The 20,508-nt window shown below is 50.8% G+C and overlaps 1 protein-coding gene across 4 annotated transcripts in view; it reads right to left on the bottom strand.

The window, feature by feature from the left end:
* The window catches only part of PRR5L (proline rich 5 like), a 72,257-nt gene that overhangs the window by 27,013 nt on the left and 24,736 nt on the right, over positions 1 to 20,508 (bottom strand). For all 4 annotated transcript variants that reach the window (XM_044259097.1, XM_044259095.1, XM_044259096.1 and 1 more), the window contains exon 5: positions 9,922 to 9,970. In XM_044259097.1, coding sequence (XP_044115032.1) covers positions 9,922 to 9,970 — 49 coding nt within the window. The remainder of the gene's footprint in view (positions 1 to 9,921; positions 9,971 to 20,508) is intronic.

Below are 20,508 nucleotides of genomic sequence, written 5' to 3'. Positions count from 1 at the left end.
TCCTTCTCTCTCTGCCTACTTGTGATCTCTCTGTCTGTCAAATAAATTTTAAAAATCTTTTAAAAAAAATTCTCATGATACGCAGCATGGCAATCCTTAGCTTAGACCAAATAGAGCACCGAAAACAGGCTCGGGAAGGGACTGAAGGGAGCATCTAGTCATTCTGCCGTATCCCCAGCTCTGTGGTCGAAATCCACTGGTCACACACAGTTCCGATGGCATGTGTGGACCTTTCCCAGGAAAGGAGTCTCTAGATTTTCTTCAGCACGTGTGCACGGAGGAAGGATCTCTGGGGCCAGCCTAGCCCACAGCCCCCACCCCCTTTGGAGAAGCACCTGTCATCCACTTAATGGACCCGTGCCCCACTGTGCAAGTTCAAACCCCTTGACCCCAGCCTGTAGCGTCCGCTTAGCCAGCTGGCCTGGTTCCAACCCCACCCCTGACACAGGCCTCAGACTGAGCCAATTGTATCTCCTGGGAATCTGCAGTCAGGCAGGACCCTGGGGAGGTTAGGGTCCTGTGTGACTGCAGGCCTCATGGTCTGAAGGGCCTCCCACTTGGGTTTAGTGCCCTGCAGTTACCATTTCAATTCTTAATATTTTTATCTTTGAACTTGTGTATTGTAACTGAAATTGGATAGGGCTATGCAGGACGTGCCAAGGCCTGGGGCCTCAGCTCCTCTGTGGTCCTGCCTCTTAGCACCTCCCCAGGAGGGGTTTTCAAGATCTGCTGTCCCTGCGCACTTGTGGCTGACCCCGCTGCAGGGTCTTCTTTGCCCTGCCCACCTCCCACTATCCTCCCATTCCCGATGGTGGAAAGGGTCCGGCCGGTGGGTGCCCAGGCACAGGTGCAGGGAAGGGAGAGTTGGGTGCCCGCCTTGTAGCATCTCGGGGAGGGGCCTGGTGCAGCCCTCCCCTCCCAGGGCTCACAGAGCTGTGCCTCAAGTGATGGTGGCTCAGTGTGGGGGGGTGGGGGGGTGCGCCTTTGGCCACCCTTGATCTGTGTCCAGAGGGTGCAAAGGTTACAATCTCTTCAGAGGTCACATGGCCACCATGGGTTACAACAGCAAGCCCATAGGAAGACTGATTTACCCACCCTGGCCATGACCAAATTTTTATTTTGCACTCGGCACTGTAAATGACGAAACCCGCCTTGTCTGTCGGTCACTTTACCTAAGGATATGCCACCTGATATCTGTGGGGCTTAAGGCTACTGAGACCTAAAACAGTGGGGGAGGGAGGAACCAGCATTGAACTGGGCATCCATTGTGCACAGCCTGTCTTTCTAGGCACCTGTTCTCCCTGGAACTCACCTCACCGCACTCCCAGCCCTCGACAAGAGCCCAACACCGGAAGGTACCGAGTGTCTGCTCGCTGCAGGCAGTGTGGGGCCAGAGCTGGAAAGAACCTAACTTTCCTCTGGTCCCACTCTCCGCCCCATGGCAGCAGGACCACCACCTCCCCAGGCCTAAGGCTTCAAGCTAATAAAACACATTAAACAGCAGCCACCTAGGAAACGACCTGGGTGGGACTTGGAACGAGGGTCCTGGTCACTTACTGCTTCACCCCCCCCCCGGAAATGAACTTAACGGAGGAATACATGACACTTTGTTGAAGTGGCAGACGCGGCTGGGTGTGAGAAACAGCTGACTTGTCTATTTTTTCTAAAGCATCAAAAAATAGGCTGCCCACAGAAAAGTGAGGTTCAGCTAGGAAAAATGCAAAAAAACAAGGATGTCTGGGGAAACGCACCAAAATCACCCAATCTTGAGTGGGCAGGACAGATTTGTCCCATCCCGCCAACGGGATCATGGCGGGATCATGGAGGACAGGCAGGAGGAAGCAGTGGAGGGCAGAGGAGAAGGTGGGCTTGTCACCAGTGCACACCTCCAGTCCACTCCCACCGGAGGGACTCAGGAAAACAGGGAACCCGTTAGGCTTGGGGGTGGGGAGAAGGACATGGACCCCATCTTCCGAGAGGAAAGAACTTTCCACATAGCAGGGATTCTGTAGATGCTAAGGCCACCGGCCACCCTCCGCTTCTACTGCTTCAGCAGTGATGATGGTGGTGGTGATTATGGAAGGACAGGAGACTGACTTACTGGTTTTCACTCTTGTCAGGCACTGTATTAAACCCTCTGCACGCACTAGCTCATTATACCTTTGCCAGCAACAATGCCTGTTTTACAGATGAAGAAATCGAGGCTTAGAGAAGTAACCAGCAAATGCAAGACCAGAACTGGCACCCAGGTTGGTCTGAATCCAAACCCAGGTCTTTCTCCCATTCTATGCCCCTGGTTTATTTTAGCAATAATAATAAAAGATACAAAGACACAAATCACCATATGCTGACTGTTCCCTTTATACCAAGCACTTTGCCTATATAACAACTCCTCTGGGAACCACAACAAGCTTTTGAAGTCGGTACCATGATTATAACTAGCGTACCACTCAGAAAACTAAGCTCAGAGAGGTTGAGTGACAGGCCTGAAGTCACCCAGCCAGTAAGGGTTCCAGCAAGGACCAGGATCCAGATGTGCCTGGCAGAAGGGCTGGTGCTTTCAGCCATCATGCTCTCCTGCCCTGGCACCTGGAGAGGCTGCTTACCTCCTTGCCCCCAGGAGAAAGCAGAGGAGATCCTCTTCCGGCTCACACACGCCCGGAGAGGTTGGCTTAGCCACCTCAGGTGAGGTCACTCAGTCCTACCACAAAGCCTCCATCCAGCTGGCTCATTCCTGATGCCTGACCCTGCTAGCAGCGTCCCAAATTCTGCCTCTCCAAAAGTACTTTCTCAGGCCTCCCTCTCTGCGATCCACTCACGGTCTAGCAAAGCAAACACCTGGCTCCCCAGCAGATTCCAATCCCAAACGAGACATTCCTTCTGATCCCAGAGGCATCTAGAAGCACGCCCCTCTGCCTCCAGAGAACGTGTGTTACCCAACAATTCTACTCCATGCATGTTTCCAGCGATAGCAAGGTCTACAGAGGTTCCTGGCGCTGGCACCCAGCCAGTGATGAAACGGTGGGCCACCTTCTTTCCCCTCGCAACTCTGCAAGTACAGTCATTGTCCCTAAGGACGTCTGCATTTCCTGTGAACCTCAATACCTTCCTAGATAAGCAACGAGAAGGCTCATAAACATGACTCACCCCCAAGCCTGGAGAGTTCCTAATAAGCCAGTCCTGGTGTGTGTTTTGCATGTATGTGTTGTGGGGTGTGTGTGTGTGTGTGTGTGTGTGATAAGACCAGACAGAAATCCCCAGCTGGAGTGAGAAGAAGATTTAAAACTCGGTACAAATGCCAATGCTTCATTTAGCCCTGCTTCAGGGGTCACTGAGAGGGTGTAATTGGGGTTTTAAAAAAGTTGTTTCACAAGGAAACTTGGAACAGTCCATGTTTGTTTCACTGGACACAAAACAAATGAAATTTAAAAACACTGAAACTTCTCTTCCCTGGGGCATCCTTGAACATTTAAAGTACAATCCAGAAGATTTTTCTTCTGTGGCCAGATGGCCTGGGTTTGGATACCTGCTCTGCCTTTCCCTAGCTGTGCGACCTTGGACGCCCTCCCTTCTCCAGGTTTCGGTTGCACAAGAACAAAATCTTCCTCATCAGCCATCAGGAGGAATAAGGGACATGGCCCAGGGGAAAAAAGGTTTAGAGCGTCTCTCAGAAAGTGCACAGGCATCACAAGTATGGACAGCGGGGCTCAGGGTCCACACTTTCTGCTTCTCTGAGTCTGAGGCGGGGCCTGAAAAAATGCTTTTCCAACACACTAGCAGGTGGCGCTAAAGATGCTGGTCCGGGGACCACACTCTGAGAACCAGGGGCTTAAAACAATGCCTGGACCATGAACGTGTGAAAATGTTAGCCATTGGAACTATTATTGCTTTCGTCCTCCTTAGAGCTCTTCGCCAGCCTCGGAGAAAGCTGCCCTGGTGCTTTCCATGCCTAACAAGTATTTCTCAGCCCTTCCAACTCAGTCTTTATTCCTCGTGGCCACAAAACGGCTGCAGTGTCCCCACATCCGAAAACTGTGTGCATTTCCAGCAGCCCCCCTCCATCGGGGCCCTGAGCCTGGCTGCTGCCTGCTTTATGGGAAATCACCCAATTTCATACATAATGGTTTCCTGAAAACTCATGCAGAACGAGACACTTGCATGATATAAGGCAGAGCTCTGCTCCTGTAGAGCTAAGAAGGATTATAAAATCCCTAATTATATCTCACCCGCACCTGACAGACTTCTAGCGTTTCGCACCTACGTGTTCCTTGTTTCTCAACTGAATGTGCAGTACACCAAGGCCAATGGGGCTAAACACCCGCCACGTCTGCGTGCCCGTTGAGTTTCCTCTTGATCTCAATTATATGAAGACTTACGGTTATCAATTTCACGGGACCCATCTTTTCCATTTATCTTCATAAAATCTGAGACAAGTACACTAAAAATATTCGGATAATTGCAGGGGTTTCAGGTAATTGCTGAGGGGATGAAGTACGGCAGAGCTCCTGCAGGGTAACCCAGCGGGCAGGCAGGTGGCCCCCCACTGAGAGCAGTCTGAAGCATCCAGGGGTCCCTCTCACAGCTGCCAGACGGGTACCACTCCCTTCTCTCCCCTCACAGCAGCCAAGGAAACCTTCTGCCCCCCACCCCCACCCCCGCAATACTTACAAACTCCACAGTGCCTTTCTTCCACATACTGGCCAACTCCAAAAGGCAACCTGCACCGGTGTTCTCACCTAAGGGCATCGTCCCCTCCCCTCTTGTCTTTTCCCTGGAGCGCAGCCCACTTGTCCAACGCCCCATCCCTTGCTAGCCTCTGTCCCCCGATCCCTTTTTTCCATTTGGGGAATCCCACTGGTTGGAGAAGAATTCCCAGGCTCCACAAAGAGGAGCTGAAACCTTTCTTCTCTATTCCAGTTGGGTTTGTGGGGGAAAAAAAATCACACGCAAGTGATTTTCCCCACTTTTATCATCACTCCACCCAACTAGCTGTGGATTCCTACCAGCCCCATCTTTGCCCCCTACAAAATCTACTGATTCCGGGCCTCTCTGGAAGCCTTTACCATCCATGCGGGTTAAGTTAACGCTAGCGTTTCAGTTAACACTACATGGTGTAGGACCCATGTGTCTTCACCTACATCCCTGTTGTGTCTGCATTCTCTTACTCCACAGGGACCACGAAGCTTCCAGGGGTCTCCCCCCTCGGCTCTGCCAGGTGCCATAAGCCTTCAATGAACCTTCCCTGATAACGAGGCACTAAGGAGGAAACGGGCCTCCTGGGACTCTTACAGAGATGGGTAACAGGGGGAGGTATTTATAGCAAATGCTACCAAGCCATCTATGCATGACCTTTTGGCATTAGGGTGACTAAATGTCCCCCTTTCCTAGGTACTAGCTCATTCAGAGCCACTGAGGATAGACAGAGTTTCTGTATCAAGTGAAACTCCAGTTTCACCGAAAGGAATTTCACTTTCTGGGCTTAGGGGGAAGCTTACAGCACGGCCAGCAGATACAGGAGCCCAGAAAATGCTCTCTGCAGCTCCTCCCATCCCCATGCCCCGCACCACCAAGGTGGTTAACCACTAATTAGGTGACAGAAAAACGCAGAGCATTTCCTATCATCAGTTTGCAAAGTTATAAGGAACCAATTATCCCACAGAGCTGTCTCCATGACACGGAGTTCCCCTGGGAAACCCCAAGTCTCCTTCCAGGAGCAATTCAAAACAGAGGGCAACAGAAAAATTCAATACTGGAAATGTCCAATTTTGGGGGGCCCATGTCTTCTGGAAATCTACCTGTGCTTCTGTGGCTCAGACGGCCTGTCTTCTGCATGTGCGGACACATGATAAGCACCGTGTTTCCACCTGCTTCCCCTCTGCCTCCACCTCAGGTCATGGCCATCATTCTTCACTGAAGATACCCTTGCGTGACTCTTTCTTTAAAGCTACAACATGAGGGGCACCTGGGTGGCTCAGTGAGTTGAAGCCTCTGCCTTCGGCTCAGGTCATGATCCCTCCAGGGTCCTGGGATCGAGCCCCGAGTTGGGCTCTCTGCTCAGCGGGGAGCCTGCTTCCTCCTCTCTCTCTCTGTCTGCCTCTCTGCCTACTTGGGATCTCTGCCTGTCAAATAAATAAATAAAATCTAAAAAAAATAAAAAATAAAAAATAAAATAAAGCTACAACATGAGAATGTTTACTTTCAGACAGAGTCACAGAGAAGACTCTGCAAGTGGAGATGTCCAGGCTGGGGGTCTGGGTCCCAGGCGATGGGTGTCCATGGATAAATGCAGACGGCCAGGAAGGGGTCATCTGTCCACAGAGAGGAGCCCAGTGCGCCAAGAACCCATTTATCATCTTCTTGGGCAGCCACATCCACAACATTGGTGTCTTACCTGTCCACCCCTGGGTTCTGTTCCTCATGTGTCCCCAGACCTCCCCCCCCCCCTTGCTGGAGAAATGTTCTTCCTGGAGCCCATTCAGACTTTCCTTCTTGAAACTGTATCTGCCTGTTGAATGCGAAGGCTGGCCTCTAGAACCCTCCCTCCTGGATGCCCCTCCCCCTCCAGCCTCCCTCCTGGAGAGTTCTACTTGGTAAGGCTGGTTTTGGGACCAGCCCATTTTTGAGCAGTGCCTAGCAGGGGGCTATCCAAACCCCAAATCTCTCTCCAACCACTTTCAGTCTTTGGCCATAGCCAGGGCCGCTTAAACGGTTAACTCTTTGCAGACTACTTTTCTTAAATCCATCCACTTTTTAAAACACACACGTTTAAAAATGAAATTACAGCAACATCATTTGCCATAAATAGAAGGTAACTCAACCATCAACTCAACACACACGCACACACAAAAAAGTTGTGAAATCCTAATTAGTGTCCCTAGCTGAATGTTCTACGTTTGAGGCCTGCTCTGTCTTCCTGAAACACCATCGCCAAGTCCCACAGAAGTGTAAAAGACCCCGGCACAAACCAAGACCCTCTCTGGCGCAATCGGCAGCACTAAAGGAAAAGGAAGGGCAACACTTCCCGGCCACGAAGGCGAGTGTTATTTAACGCCCCCGTCTCCACCATCTAAAATCATCTACCTGCAGTAGACAACCCCTTCTTCTCTCCCAAGAAACTTTACTGAGCATCTACTCTACGCCAGGTACTTTCCAGGGGCTGGGGAACCAGACACCTCTTTTTATAAGGGGCTCTGCTCCTCCAGGAGACTTCAAACCTACACTTTAAAGAGACAGCTAGACAGCGCCCAGGCTAGCTTTCCCTCCAGTCTAGCACCTTACACTAAGGAAAAACCCAGATTCAAAACTGTGAAAATCAGCTCCCACCCACACCCCCAGAGACTCACTATTTGCCAAGCAGTTTGTCTGATTAAGCTCTCGAAAGAAAAAAAAATGACGTGTGGTTATTAGTTAAGTGTTTGGCATACTTTGTAAGCAGCATTAACCGCCCCCAAAAACCTCAAGGCTTCCCAGATAAACAAGTCCCCACCCAAATGCCCTTCCCCACCCATCCTAGGGTAAGCCCCCCATGCCAGAAGACAACTGACATTTAAAACCGGATTGAAACCACACCAAATGCTGTCTATTTTAAAGGTCAACAAGGAAGGCGGCCAGGCTGGCAGGTTCCTCCAGGACTGATTGAAAAACCACTTTTCTGGAGCTGGATTTAAAAATCAATCACCACAGACAGCAAGAGGAGAGGCTGAGGACAAGACTGACCTTTGAGTCAAGGGAAACCGAGATGATGCACATTTGTAACTCATTACCTCTTTCTTAATCTTTATGTTTGTCTCTCCCTGGACAGGGGCTTTCTTTCCAGCAGCTGAGACATCTGAGCCAAGTGAATTCCCGGCTTCCACACCATCTCACTTTGTCCAGATTTACAGTGGCCATTTTCTGCTCTGCATGTGTACATGCGTGCTTGTGCATGTGTGTGTCTCAAGGGACTGACATCTGTCATTCTTTAAAAGTGCACATAAAGGGCTCCTGGGTGGCTCAGTTGGTTAAGTATCTGCCTTCGGCTCAGGTCATGATCTCAGGGTCCTGGAATTGAGCCCCGCATCGGGCTCTCTGCTTAGCGGGGAATCTGCTTCCTCCCCCTCTCTGTCTGCCTCTCTGCCTACTTGTGATTTCTGTCTGTCAAATAAATAAATAAAATCTTTTTTTAAAAAGTGCACATAAAAATAGAAGCTTGTAAAAGTAGAATCTTGGTTAAAAAAAATAAAAAAAGAGAATACCTGTGTTTTTAAGACCTAAAACCTCTTTCAACTATCTTAAAACTATTTTCTCCTAGGATATGGAATAACATCACCAACCTGAAACCAAAATGTTTTCTGTTTTTATGTTACTTTCCCTTTAAAAGGGATGGATGGCACCTTAGAATAACAAACATGCATACGTACAAATTTAACGACCACGTTACTCTGTCTTCCTCTGTGCTCGTCTCTGTCCTGAACACTTGACAACCAATAATCTAGTTAGTCCACAACAACCTAGGTTTGGTCCTATTACCCCTGCTTTTATAGAACAGAAAACTAAAACACAAAGAGGTAAAGCAACTTGATCAAAGTCACACAGCTAGTACGTGGCTATGCCAGGCATAGTAATCTGGAGTCAGGTAATCTGGATTTAGGGGGCGTGATATTGACCACTCCCTCCCCACTGTGTCCCCCCACTTCTCTCCCCACACACTCTGTGCTGAGTGCTTTACAGGTGTTATTTCATGTAAACCATACAATGACCTCTAATGTTTTTATTCCCATTTTACAGATGGGGAAAACAAAGCATCTTGCCCAAGACCACTCAGCTAATAAGTGAAAAGCCAGAGCTCAGACTTCACCAAAGTGTCACCTAGTCAGTTACTCAGTCAAACAATGTGTCTGTCCCCATGGCCTCCCCTGCCCCCATGAGCCTGTGGTTAGAATCAGGAAAACAACTTGTATTCGTCCTCTAACTGAGCCTGGAAACTTGAATTCAATAGCCCCGTAACAACAGGGTTTGGGATGTCAGATCCCCTGATCCAATTAACAGAACAGACCAGGAGGCTTAGAAACCAGAAATAAGTTGGCTGAAGGGTACTTATAGTTATGGTGACTTAGATGCCATCCATGGGGGTGCGAGGGAAGGTCGCTAGAGCAGCAATTCTCAAAGGGTGGTCTGGGGTCCTACGGGAGATCCTCAGACCTTTTCCACATGGTCAAAATGATTTCCTCAGTTACCCTAAGCTACAACTTGCCCCTTTCCTCGTACCCTCCATGAGTGTACCATGCAGTTTTCCAGAGACGACCAGACGGGCAGTATCGCAGCAACTGAACGGGAGACAGATACCAGGATCCGCTCTCCCCTCTGAGACCAGACGGTGCAGATTCACAAGCCTAACACAACGCCGCTCTTCGGTGAGTTTATTCTGGAAAAGCTGTCTTTCACAAAAATGCTGTTTAGGCTAATGGGTAATAGGTCTATTATTTAAATGAATTAAATACTAAATTAAATAATAAACAAAATAATAATAAAATAAAAATATATAGATATATAAATATACATTATATATAATACATAATATATGTGTATATATAAATATATGGAAGTATTTATTTATAAATATAGAAATAAAAATAAAATAAAATAAATAAATATTAAATATTAAATGAATTAAATATTTTAAAGTTTTTCAGGTTTCATTTCCAATAGGGTGAAGACAGAGATAACCCAAAAAAGTGGTCATTTGTAAGAGCGTAAAGGAGTCGTGAGACTAAAAAGCCTGAGGGCTGCTGCCCAAGACCATCATGTCCATTATAGGAGGGGAGGGGCCACACTGACCCCGTACCTATCGGGGACTCGGTGACTGTAATTCTGGATGCTGAGGGAACGGTACATGCATCCACGTACACTAGAATGACTTTTACTCAGACCCATGCAGCTTACCTGGAAATAGTCCGTAATGAATGATCCAAGTTCACTCTTCAGCAGCCTCCTGGGGAGAGAGAAACACTGTCAAGCAGTCCTGGATGGTACAGCTCCCGGGGCCTTGTTCACAGACGCATGACGACAATGGAGTGCTCCCCAATGGCACAGGGACCAAGGCCAGGTCTAAGAAGGGAGTGTGTTAGGCTCTCGTAACCCAAGAGTTCTTAGGAAATTCAGGCAATGGAAATGCTACAGGGGGATCCAGGCAGCCACAGAAGATTCTTTTTTTTTTTTTTTTTTTTTTTAAGAGAAAGAGAAAGAGTGAGCAGAGGGAGGGACAGACAGAGAGGGAGAGAGTGAATCATCAGCAGGCTCCACACCCAGCGCAGAGCCCGACACGAGGCTCAATCTCACGGCTCTGAGATCACGACCCAGCCACTGGACATTCTAATAGGGTTGGTAGAGGCAAGCCCAGGGCACCTGGCTTCACGTGGAAGCGGGGAAAAAAAAAAAAAAAAAAAGCAAAGAGGAGAAAGACCATAATTTTAGAATCCTCCATATTTGTAGACTTTATGGTTTAAACCACATCTGTCATACATTCTTCAACCCATGATTGTAAAATATGTGCGAGAGGAAGGTAATTATTATCCCTCCTATGCAGATAGAGAAACGGAGGCTCAGAATAAGCCAGTGGCAGAGTCGAGACTCAAACCCAAGCCTCCTGCAAATTCAACATCTTTCCCCATAATCCCACCCGGCCTCTCCTCCAAATCCATCAGCTCATTCAGCTCCGTGCCGTGGCTGGGCTGGTCTTGCTGCCCATCCCCGAGGAACTGAGGAAGTCCTTCAAAGGTGACGACGACAGGGAAAAGGGATTCTACTCACCCAGCCACAAACATGTATTGAGCTGTCCTTCATGTGCCAGACACTGTGGTGGCACCTGCTACCCGGAAGTGAGCACAGGAGGTCTCGAGGCTCACAAACACACTCGCAAGATGACTTCAGAATCTCAAGAGCTAAAATGACTTTTTACTTTTATTTTTTAAAAACATTTTATTTATTTATTTGACAGACAGAGATCACAATCAGGCAGAGAGGCAGGCATAGAGAGAGGAGGAGGCAGGCTCCCTGCTGAGCAGAAAGCCCGACTCGGGGCTTGATTCCAGGACCCTGGGATCATGAACTGAGCCGAAGGCAGAGGCTTAACCCACTGAGCCACCCAGGCACCCCTAAAATGACTTTTTAAAATAGAGGTCTTGGCACCAGCCCCTCTTCGCCCCATGACAGTCATGGGACTGGCCCCACTGCTCTTTCTTTCATTGGATCCAAACAAGGTGAGAAAGCTAAAAACAAGAATAATTCATTCCCCAGACCTGGGGCGTTCTTAGGGGGTACGCTCTTCCCCGCTTCAAATGATGTCGCTGACCCATCCCACCAGTCATGGTCATGAAGGGGCAAATGTTCAGGCTTCTGACAACACCTGCTGGCTATCACCCCCCACCCCAACAATGTGTTGGGGTGAAGGAGGAGAAACAGGAAGTCACAGCGAGGTATCATTAGGGGCAGACCACAGATGCAAGAGGATTGCAAAAGAAACAGAGAGAGCGAGCTCCATGGTCCACATTCTCATACCAGAGAGACCCCTGGGAAGCTGCAAACACGTGCTGAGCTAGAAAAATACCTTCCTTGGCCCACAGCTGAAAATGTGCATGTGATGGATACTGCATTCTGAGACCTAATATCACGGGGGGCTCCTGGAAGGCTACCCCACAAACACAGCCCAGCAGCTCGCCCAGTTGTGGGCCTCTCTGACAAGAGGCAGGGGAACCTGCATCAGTCAGCAGGCCAAGGGCTGGTCGGTCATCAAGGCTTCTGGAGGCTAGAGGCGTCTCTCAGGCAGAAAAGAAAAACCAGTGGGGAGCCCCAGGTGCAGGCTTCCGAACAGGAAGAGTCAGGGAAGCCGCTTCTGACTGCTGGAGGGAGAGGCACCTCCCAGAAAGGTCTTCATGGCCACCGGGAAGCCTTGAAACCCAGAGGAGGAAGGCAAGCTTCTTCAAGGAGGGGACAAAGAAGCCCTAATAAAGACGGGCTACCCTGAACAGAGCTTCCCAAGCACTTCTTGGGTCCCCGTGACGCTGAGGGCGGACACGGCTTTGAGATCAAGTAACGGGCTATGGAATTGGTGTCCTCGAGCAATCCGTGCTGGGACACTGCTGGGGAAGGTGCTCTGGGTAAAGTGAAGGAGAAAGAGGTCCGGGGGAAGGGTAGTCCTTCGAGGTCAGCTGCTATGGGAAACCCTCCCGGAGCACCGTGGAGGAGGGACCCATGTCAATCGTTCATTAGACTGGACACGGTCAGCAGGTGATGACTGCCCAGGGACGCTTCACGGCCGTGCTCGGGAGCATCCCCACGCTACCCAACTGAGGAATCCGGGAAGCATGGTCCCCAACCGGTCAGGGGAGGCAAAAAGGCTGCACCCACAGCTAGGGGAAGGTACAGCATCTTCCGGTCCCGCCAGGGCTGCCGCCAGCCATGGCCACAGGCAGATGCTGCAGAGCATTGCGGAGAGACAAAGCTTGCAGGGGGGTGGGGACTGGCTGATAAAGGAGCAGAGGCTAAGGAGGGAACTCGACACAACCAAGACAAGGACAAACTTAGAAGCTTCAAAAAGACTGACGCTTCTAAGACTGAAGCTAGAAGCAGCCACAGCAGGAGCAGCGTGATGGCAATGGAGAAGACTAAGTAGCGGAGCTCGGAGATGCTTCCACCAAGCTGAGAATGCGGGCGGACCCTCAGCCCTTTACTGAGGAGGAACCAGACAGAGGAATCTGCACGACAATCCGCCTTCTACCCTTTCAACCTAATTAATGGATTACTCCTGCTCGGGTATGGTAAGAGAACCAGATGTGTGTTCTTTCCTCAGTCCCGAGTTCAAACCCCTGTCCACTAGGTCTTGTGATACAGACGAAGCCGAACAGAATAGACCCCATTGGATCATTTAAGTCAATGTTCTGTTGTCCTGGGGAGGAGACGGGCCAATCACTAGGCAGTTCTGTCCCTTATAAAACCTGTCCTACTTCCGAGCATGTTATGTGTTAGACAAGGTCACTGTATCTATGTCCAGAGTTTTTGCTGCAGCAAAATACAGGAATCATCATAAACGGGCACCAATAAAGTAATCACAAAAAATTATGGTTCACTCGTACAACGGAATTTTATGCACTGGTTAAAAAAAAGAACTCTAATGATACATAAAGATCTAGGTTATATTAAGTCTTAAAAAATGGAAGATGCTGAAAGGTGTATATAATATGCTTCCTTGTGGAAAGATAAGAGAAAAATAAGAATATGTATTTTTATTTACAGAATCTGAATTAACTCAGGTGTCACATCTGTTCTTTGAACTTATTGCTCTGGAACAGCGATGTGATTTGGTTTCCAATAGGCCCTTTGAACTGAAATAGACAGCACCTTGATTTTGAAAACACACCAAGCATGTATGCATTTTAAAAATTACATATAAATGCACTGGGTTTTGTCCCCTCCTCTCCAGCTCCTTACTTCCCAAGTAAGGAGCTGGAGAAAGTTGCAGCCATTACTGGAAATTAAGCAGGGCAACAAATCACGTCAGCAAACTTTATTCCCTGAAGTTAGGAGGAGATCGAGATCCCAGTCTGTGGACCTCCTATAAACTGCTGAGTGCCCCCGGCTGCTTGTCCATATATATGTTCCTTACCTATGCATAAAGAAGTTCTGGAAGAATGTCCAATAAGCTGCTGTTCTAGTAATTATCTTTGGGAGGGGTGTTGAATGAGAACTGGATTTCTGGGGTATGGGAGATTCTTTTTTTTTTTTTTAAGATTTTATTTATTTATTTGACAGAGAGAGATCACAAACAGACAGAGAGGCAGGAAGAGAGAGCAGGGGAAATAGGCTCCCTGCTGAGCAGAGAGCCCAACACAGGGCTTGATCCAAGGACCCTGAGATCACGACCCAAGCCGAAGGCAGTGGCCCAACCCACTGAGCCACCCATGCGCCCCAAGATTCTTTATATTATAGCTTCTTATTTATTTAAAATTTCTCTACCCCATGAATCCTATGAAAAAAAACATAAATTTAATTAACAAGAGCTACCGCCAGAGTTACCACCAAATGGCCTGCAGCCAAGAAGGAATTCTGGGAAGGAGTTTCCATCAATGTTGCAATGTCAGGAAGCTGGTGGTCCCAGGGAACCTATCTCAGCCTGGCAGCCTGAGAATTCAACTCAGAGAGAGAAGTGGGGAGGCGGCCAGAGCTAGCCCAGCCACGGGAGAGCAGACTGTCGCTGAGTCACCGCACAAGCTCCAACCTGTTTCTATTCTCGGTGTTTATTCTGCTAGCACTTGATTTACAAGGAAAGAGTACTTCTGAAAAACATGATCCTAGCTGAACTGAGAGAAAAAGGGATTTTCCACCCCTCTGTCTTGGTACACCATCTTCAGGGGAGGACTTGGCAATAGCTCTCCTCCAGAGCCACCGAAAGAGACTAGAGATCCACGAATTCATTCACCGAATCACAGCCGTTTCCGGAACACCTGCTGTGTTGTCAGACACCGTGCGAGCTGCTGGAAGGGATGAACAGGGCCTGGACAGAGATTTCTCCCCACCGGGGCCACGGTCTCATGAGGCACAGGAGCCCCATCTTCTCCAAAAACAGACACTACGAGCACCACGGCGTTAGAGGTGCGCAGACCTAAATTCACGGAGAGTCAACTCACCCTCTAACCTTCCTCGCTAACTTCGCCAGTAGAGTTTGGAAAGCACCAGAAAGGAGAGCAAAGCAGGAGGAATGACAACAGAATTAACGAGCCTGTGGTTTGTGGTTCCCTAGATCCGAAAGAGGTGAAAACTCTCATTGCCTCCAAGCCCTAGGCTGCGTGTTCTGGCTAAGGCACGGGGGGGCTGAGACTCTGGCAGCCCCTCTCCCCCTTTTTCCACTCTCTCCCAGGGTATTTTCTCTGAAAAGAGGAATGGAATTCCTTATTGGAACAAATAGACAAGAATAAGGAATCAGCAGTAAATGCTCCCCGGGATGGAGCAGGATGATTTTCCCCCAAACTGAAGGTTTCTAAGCCCAGGCGCCAGGTGCTGCGGTCCACAGCAAACACAGCAGGTGCTTCCTCCTGTAAGCCAAACAGAGCCACCGGGGCGGGGGGGGGGGTGGTGGTGGTGGTGGTGGTAGTAGCTCCACTTCTTATCCACAAGGAAACCGACCTCAGAGGTCAGTACGGACAGAGAGGAGAGGGGCCTCGTGGAGCGTGATGACCGGGACTGAAGCCGCTGTCAGCGATCACCCCTACACGTCAGCATCTCCGGGCAGTCCCTTGTGCCCGGGCCCCAGCCGGAGTTCAGAGGTAACGAGGATCCCACTCTATGGACTACCATAGGGGTTAAAGGAGTTCATCCTGAACTGGGCAGTTCCCAGAACAGGCCTGAGGCACACGAAGCCAGGCAGGTGCATGCCACCCAGGGCTGCGGACCTGGACGCCCACTCTCCCAAGAACCTGACCCAACGGCTTCTCTGCATCTCCTTCCGAGCACGGCCGGACCAGCCCATTCCCAAGCCTGGCAGAAAGGGCCCCGGTGAAACTCATGAAGGAGGCCGGCCGCGGGGGCCAGACCTTACTGAATGAACAAGGGGTAACAAAGAGGGGAAGGTGGGCGCGAACTTGGGGGAAAAGGTGGCTTGATGAAGATGGAGGGGACGTCCCGGCTCATGGGGCTCCAGCTGCGCCCATGTCACGTAGGAGGCTTCCAGGCCAGGCCTTGTGTGCAAACAGAGTCCTGCCGCTAACCAGCAGCAGCCAGCCCCAGCCTGAGCTGGAAGGAGGAAGTAGGGACCCGGGAGTAATGGCAAAGGACGCTCATGCGGACCCAACCCAAAAGGGAACAGGGCACGACGTTCAGTCAGAAGCCAGAAAGGCCACAATAGGGAAAAAAATGGGGAACCACACACTGGTCTGTATTATCTCACCCTTTCTCCCCTCCCAGGCTGACTGGGCGAGACATCACCCCAGATGACAAGATTTCCTGTTATTACACAGACCCGCCATCTCGCCCCTCACTGTCTTGTCAACTCAACTTCCCACTTCTGTGGGTTTGAAGAGTAAACAAGACCGGGCCAGAGCCGGATCCGGGCTGGTGGCGGGGCACGGGGACCCCGAGGGGGCAGGTGACACAGGAGCAGCCCAGAGGACAGAGAGAAACCACCGCAGGTATGAGCCACCATCTCCCTAGCACATGGGGAAAGACCCAGAGCAGCCAAATCCCAGGGGAGGAGGCCGTGGTTCCAAGACAGGCGTCATGGGGCTCGTGGTTCCCAGCATCCATCAGGACGGCCGGAGGAGCCGTTCGGTATTTCCGCAACTAACTAGGGGCTGCCCCAATACTCAGGCCCCCCAACCCAGCGCCTTGGCAGGATCCAATCCGACCTCCTCGTGGTCCAGGCCTTGTTCCCAATATGGTAGCTGGTCAGTACCCCTCCAACCTGAACCCCAACCTGACTGCTGACTCTCCTGAAGATCACCTCCCTCATTTCTGCAACAGAACACTATTTTAAGGAGGCAGCATCTTTAGGCACTTACCTGCAGATGCCGCTTTCCTCCTTGGGTCCATTTTACTGGGGACCACTGGAGGCGGTGTCCACGACTCATGTAAAATAAATGCAGGGACTCCCATACCTCTTGCTTTCCTACACCCTAAGCGGGGAGTGGGGACAGTAAAAAAAGATGGAGACAACCAACAGAGAGCTTCCATGGGCCTTCCTTTTTTTTTTTTTTTTCTTTTAATGTAATCTCTACACCCATTGTGGGACTTAAACTTACAACCCTGAGATCAAGAGTCACATGCTGTACCGACTAAGCAGCCCGGTGCCCCTGACCTTCTAACCACATCACAGGCATGATGCTAGGAAGCTGGCATGCAGCACTGCTAATTCTCCAATGTCCCTGTGGTAGGAATTTATCCTCATCTCGCAGATGAGAGGAGGCTGATGCTTAAGAGTCTTGCCTGGGGCCATATACGTAGATCCTCGCCCCAAATGAGGCCGACCTCAAAGTCAGCCCGTAGTACCCCACTTGCTCACAGGGGCAGGTGGGTAAGACGGGTGGAGGACACGGATGGGCGTGAACGGGGGGCGCTGCAGTGCACCCCCCGAAAGCCAGCAGCCAGGCCTTGGCTCCCGCTGACCAGTCCCAGGCCAGACTACACTTCCAGTGTTACCCGATGTGAACTTTCCAGAGAGGCCTGGATTTTCAGGGGAGACTCAAAACACCGTACGGGCCAACCGCCACCACAGGGGCCAGCCCTAGAGGTTTCCGATTTGTCACTTCCCTCTCACTCCTCTTCCTGCCCCAAAGTCAAGGGTGTGTATCAGCCAGAACAGACACAGGGACAACACATATACTCAGGCAGAACCCTCTGGGCTGAAAAGAGACTCCATCGTAAGCCCTCCCAAAGCAGGGTCCTCAGAAAACAATGCCTCGCCTACCTCAGGATCTGGTGACAAATCTATGTCCTATACCCAGGGGCATCAGGCCTAGATCTGGACGATGGAGGCTCTGCGTTCCTCTCGTGGCCTGCTTACTCCGTGTTTAAGAACACGGGAGGCCCGGGTTCAAATCCCAGCGTGGCTGCTGACCGGCTCTGTGACTCTGGGCATGTTGTCCCGGTTTCCTGCGCCTCTGTGTCCTCATCCGTAAGACGGGGATACAGGACCTGCCTCAGAGAGCTGTGGGGAGTTCTAGAAGAACGGCCATATTGAAAGCATTCAGAATCGAGTCTGGCACACACTAAACCCGGCACAAACGTCTGCTATCGTCATCACCTCCGGGAGCCTCGCCTCAGACCCTGCCAGCCTGTGGGCCGCATCCAGACTCTGCTCCTCCCCAGCTCGTCCCAGCGCTTCCCCGCACGCGGCTGCGGGTCCCACGACCCAACCCACAGACTCCCCTCACAGAGATGGGAAAACCTGATGGGTGCATTTCCCTTTGGGGCATGGAGGGGCTCAGGCAGCCAAATGACTCAGGAGAAGGGTGTTTCAACTCAGACCCGTCAAAGACCAAGCGCAGTTCTTGGAACCTCTTTCCTTAAAAATCTCTGGGGTTTCCTCCATGCAGCCTCCCTCCCAAGAAGAACAGAAGCGGCGTGGTTGGAGAGAGAAGGAAAATGTGAGTTTCCTGCCTCAGGCCAGCTGCCGATAACCCATCTCTGGCTTCCGGAAACCTCGCCTCTGAACATTCATTAAGGCAGAGGAAAAAAAAAATGCTTCCAGGGGAGGAGGAGGGGGTGGGAAGGCCTGGAGACGGCCGTGACAAGGAGGTTATATCCCGACTGACCCTCACCTGCTCATTCTCCAGATTTCAACATCCTCCAACTATCACCTTCCCCCCAAAAATTCCGTGCCCCCCTTTTGTACTCCCCCGGCACCCTGCCTTGTCCTCGTCCTCCACTGCACACACAGTCTTTGGAGAGCTCACCAAATCCAAACCTCAGACCCACGTGTGTCCCCACTGCCAAACGGCAGCCCCATCAGCTTTGAGGCCGGGGACAGGATTAAAAACCACATCGATGCCCCCTAGAGAGTTTAAACCAAGAGGACCTCCAGGTACTCACGATCACGTACTAACCCTACCGCTGGAAAGAAGGCCAGGGCTGGCCACGGGGACGTGGGGACGCTGATTTCGACTTTCATTCTGGACTTGGACGTCCATCAAAGTTTATCACCGTTTGGCTAGAGTAGAACGGAGAACGGAGAGAGTCATTTCCTCTCGTTCTTTTCTCGGCGGAAAGGACAAACAGCTGGCTCCTTGTAAGCACCCAGCCTCACCCAGACTCCCAAGTCCAGCACGTTCTTGGAGGAGCCCATCCTGGACCTCTCTTGTTCAAAGTGAGCTCCCCGCATCCGGGGAGGGGTCTTTACAGAACACCTGCCGTGCGGCGAGTCACCACACTGCCCCTGTGCTCTCACACGTGGTACTCGTCCATCATTTATCACTTTTTTTTTTTAATTTTTTTTTTTTAAAGATTTTATTTATATATTTGACAGAGAGAGATCACAAGTAGGCAGAGAGGCAGGCAGAGAGAGAGAGAGAGGAGGAAGCAGGCTCCTTGATGAGCAGAGAGCCCGATGCAGGACTCGATCCCAGGACCCTGAGATCATGACCTGAGCCGAAGGCAGCGGCTTAACCACTGAGCCACCCAGGCGCCCCCATCATTTATCACTTTATCATCACCACCATTTCACTAGGATAGGCGCCGTAATGGTTCAAGTATTTACGCCCTAGACCCTGCCCTCGTGACGCGTTTAGCACCGTCTTGTTCTCCCAACCACCTTGAGGTTGATGCTATTACTATCCCTGTTTTATGGAAGGAAAAACAGAGACCGAGAAAAACAAAGTAACTTGCCCAAGGCCACCCAGCTGGTCTCCTCTAGATGCCCAGTCTCTCTGGATCTGGGCATGACTCCCTTTTAAAGATTTTGTTTATTTATTTGACAGACAGATCACAAGTAGGCAGAGAGGCAGCGAAAGGAAGGGAAGCAGGCTCCGTGCTAAGCGGAGAGCCCGACGAGGGGCTCGATCCCAGGACCCTGGGATCATGACCTGAACGGAAGGCAGAAGGAACCCACTGAGCCACCCAGGCACCCCTAGATACGACTCTTAACAAGTTAAAAAATTCTACTGGACCTGGCACAGATCTTCTGGCACAAAGACCCATCAACAAAGACCCATCACAACTGACTGCAAAGTGGGCTGGAGAATCACTGGTCTTCTCTCCCTCCACATTCTCTTCCCTATGTTCCTTCTGTCCTGTGCCCCCCGCCCTCCCCCCCATACACCTTCCACACTGGGCATCCCTCCACCCTGCTGGGTTTATGGACCTACTTCCAAAAGAGAAAAGAAAAGGAAAACCAAAACCCAAATGTCTCCACGAAGAGCAGCAGGGCTGTTCTGGCATCTTAATTGCTGAAATGAGGGGCAGCTGTGTTCATTCCCACGCAGGCACCTGCAGATGTGGGCACGCGTGCGGGCCCGCTCACCTGACTTCACTGCGCACTGGGTCACACCGACGCCTGGCATGCCTAGCACGTGCCCAGTCAGGCTCTGAGCGTCTGTGATGTGAAAAACCCATCTCCACACTAACCACTCTCCTGGAGAAGGCCAAGAACGTCGGCAGCTGAAAGTCTGGTTTTTGACAGCTTTGACATCTTCCGGGCTCACATCACATCTGGGCAATCAGTGTCAAACCCCAACCACGCGTATTTCTCACCGGCCGGAAAATTGCTCAAAACATAGGAAAGAACAGCCAGCCCTGCCCCCCCCCGTTCCCCAGACCCAACAACTGGAAAGGAGTAGAGGCGGGGGCGGGGGGGTGGGTGGTCATGCTTCTCAGAGGGGGGTTAAGAATCATAGCACATGATGAAAGACGGGGTCTCAGGGGCCTCGTGAAAGGAAAGCAGAAGACCAAGACCATCTGTTTAAACTTTCTTCCAGTCTGAAACCTCCGACTCTAGGAGGTGGTACTAAGAACATAGGTGTTGCTCCAGGCTGACCTGTGTCCCTGCCA

This window comes from Neovison vison, chromosome 7 (assembly GCF_020171115.1).
Source record: "Neovison vison isolate M4711 chromosome 7, ASM_NN_V1, whole genome shotgun sequence".
Taxonomy (NCBI): domain Eukaryota; kingdom Metazoa; phylum Chordata; class Mammalia; order Carnivora; family Mustelidae; genus Neogale; species Neogale vison.
Note: the sequence above shows the minus strand (reverse complement) of the source record. Positions and strands in the feature narration are given on the sequence as shown.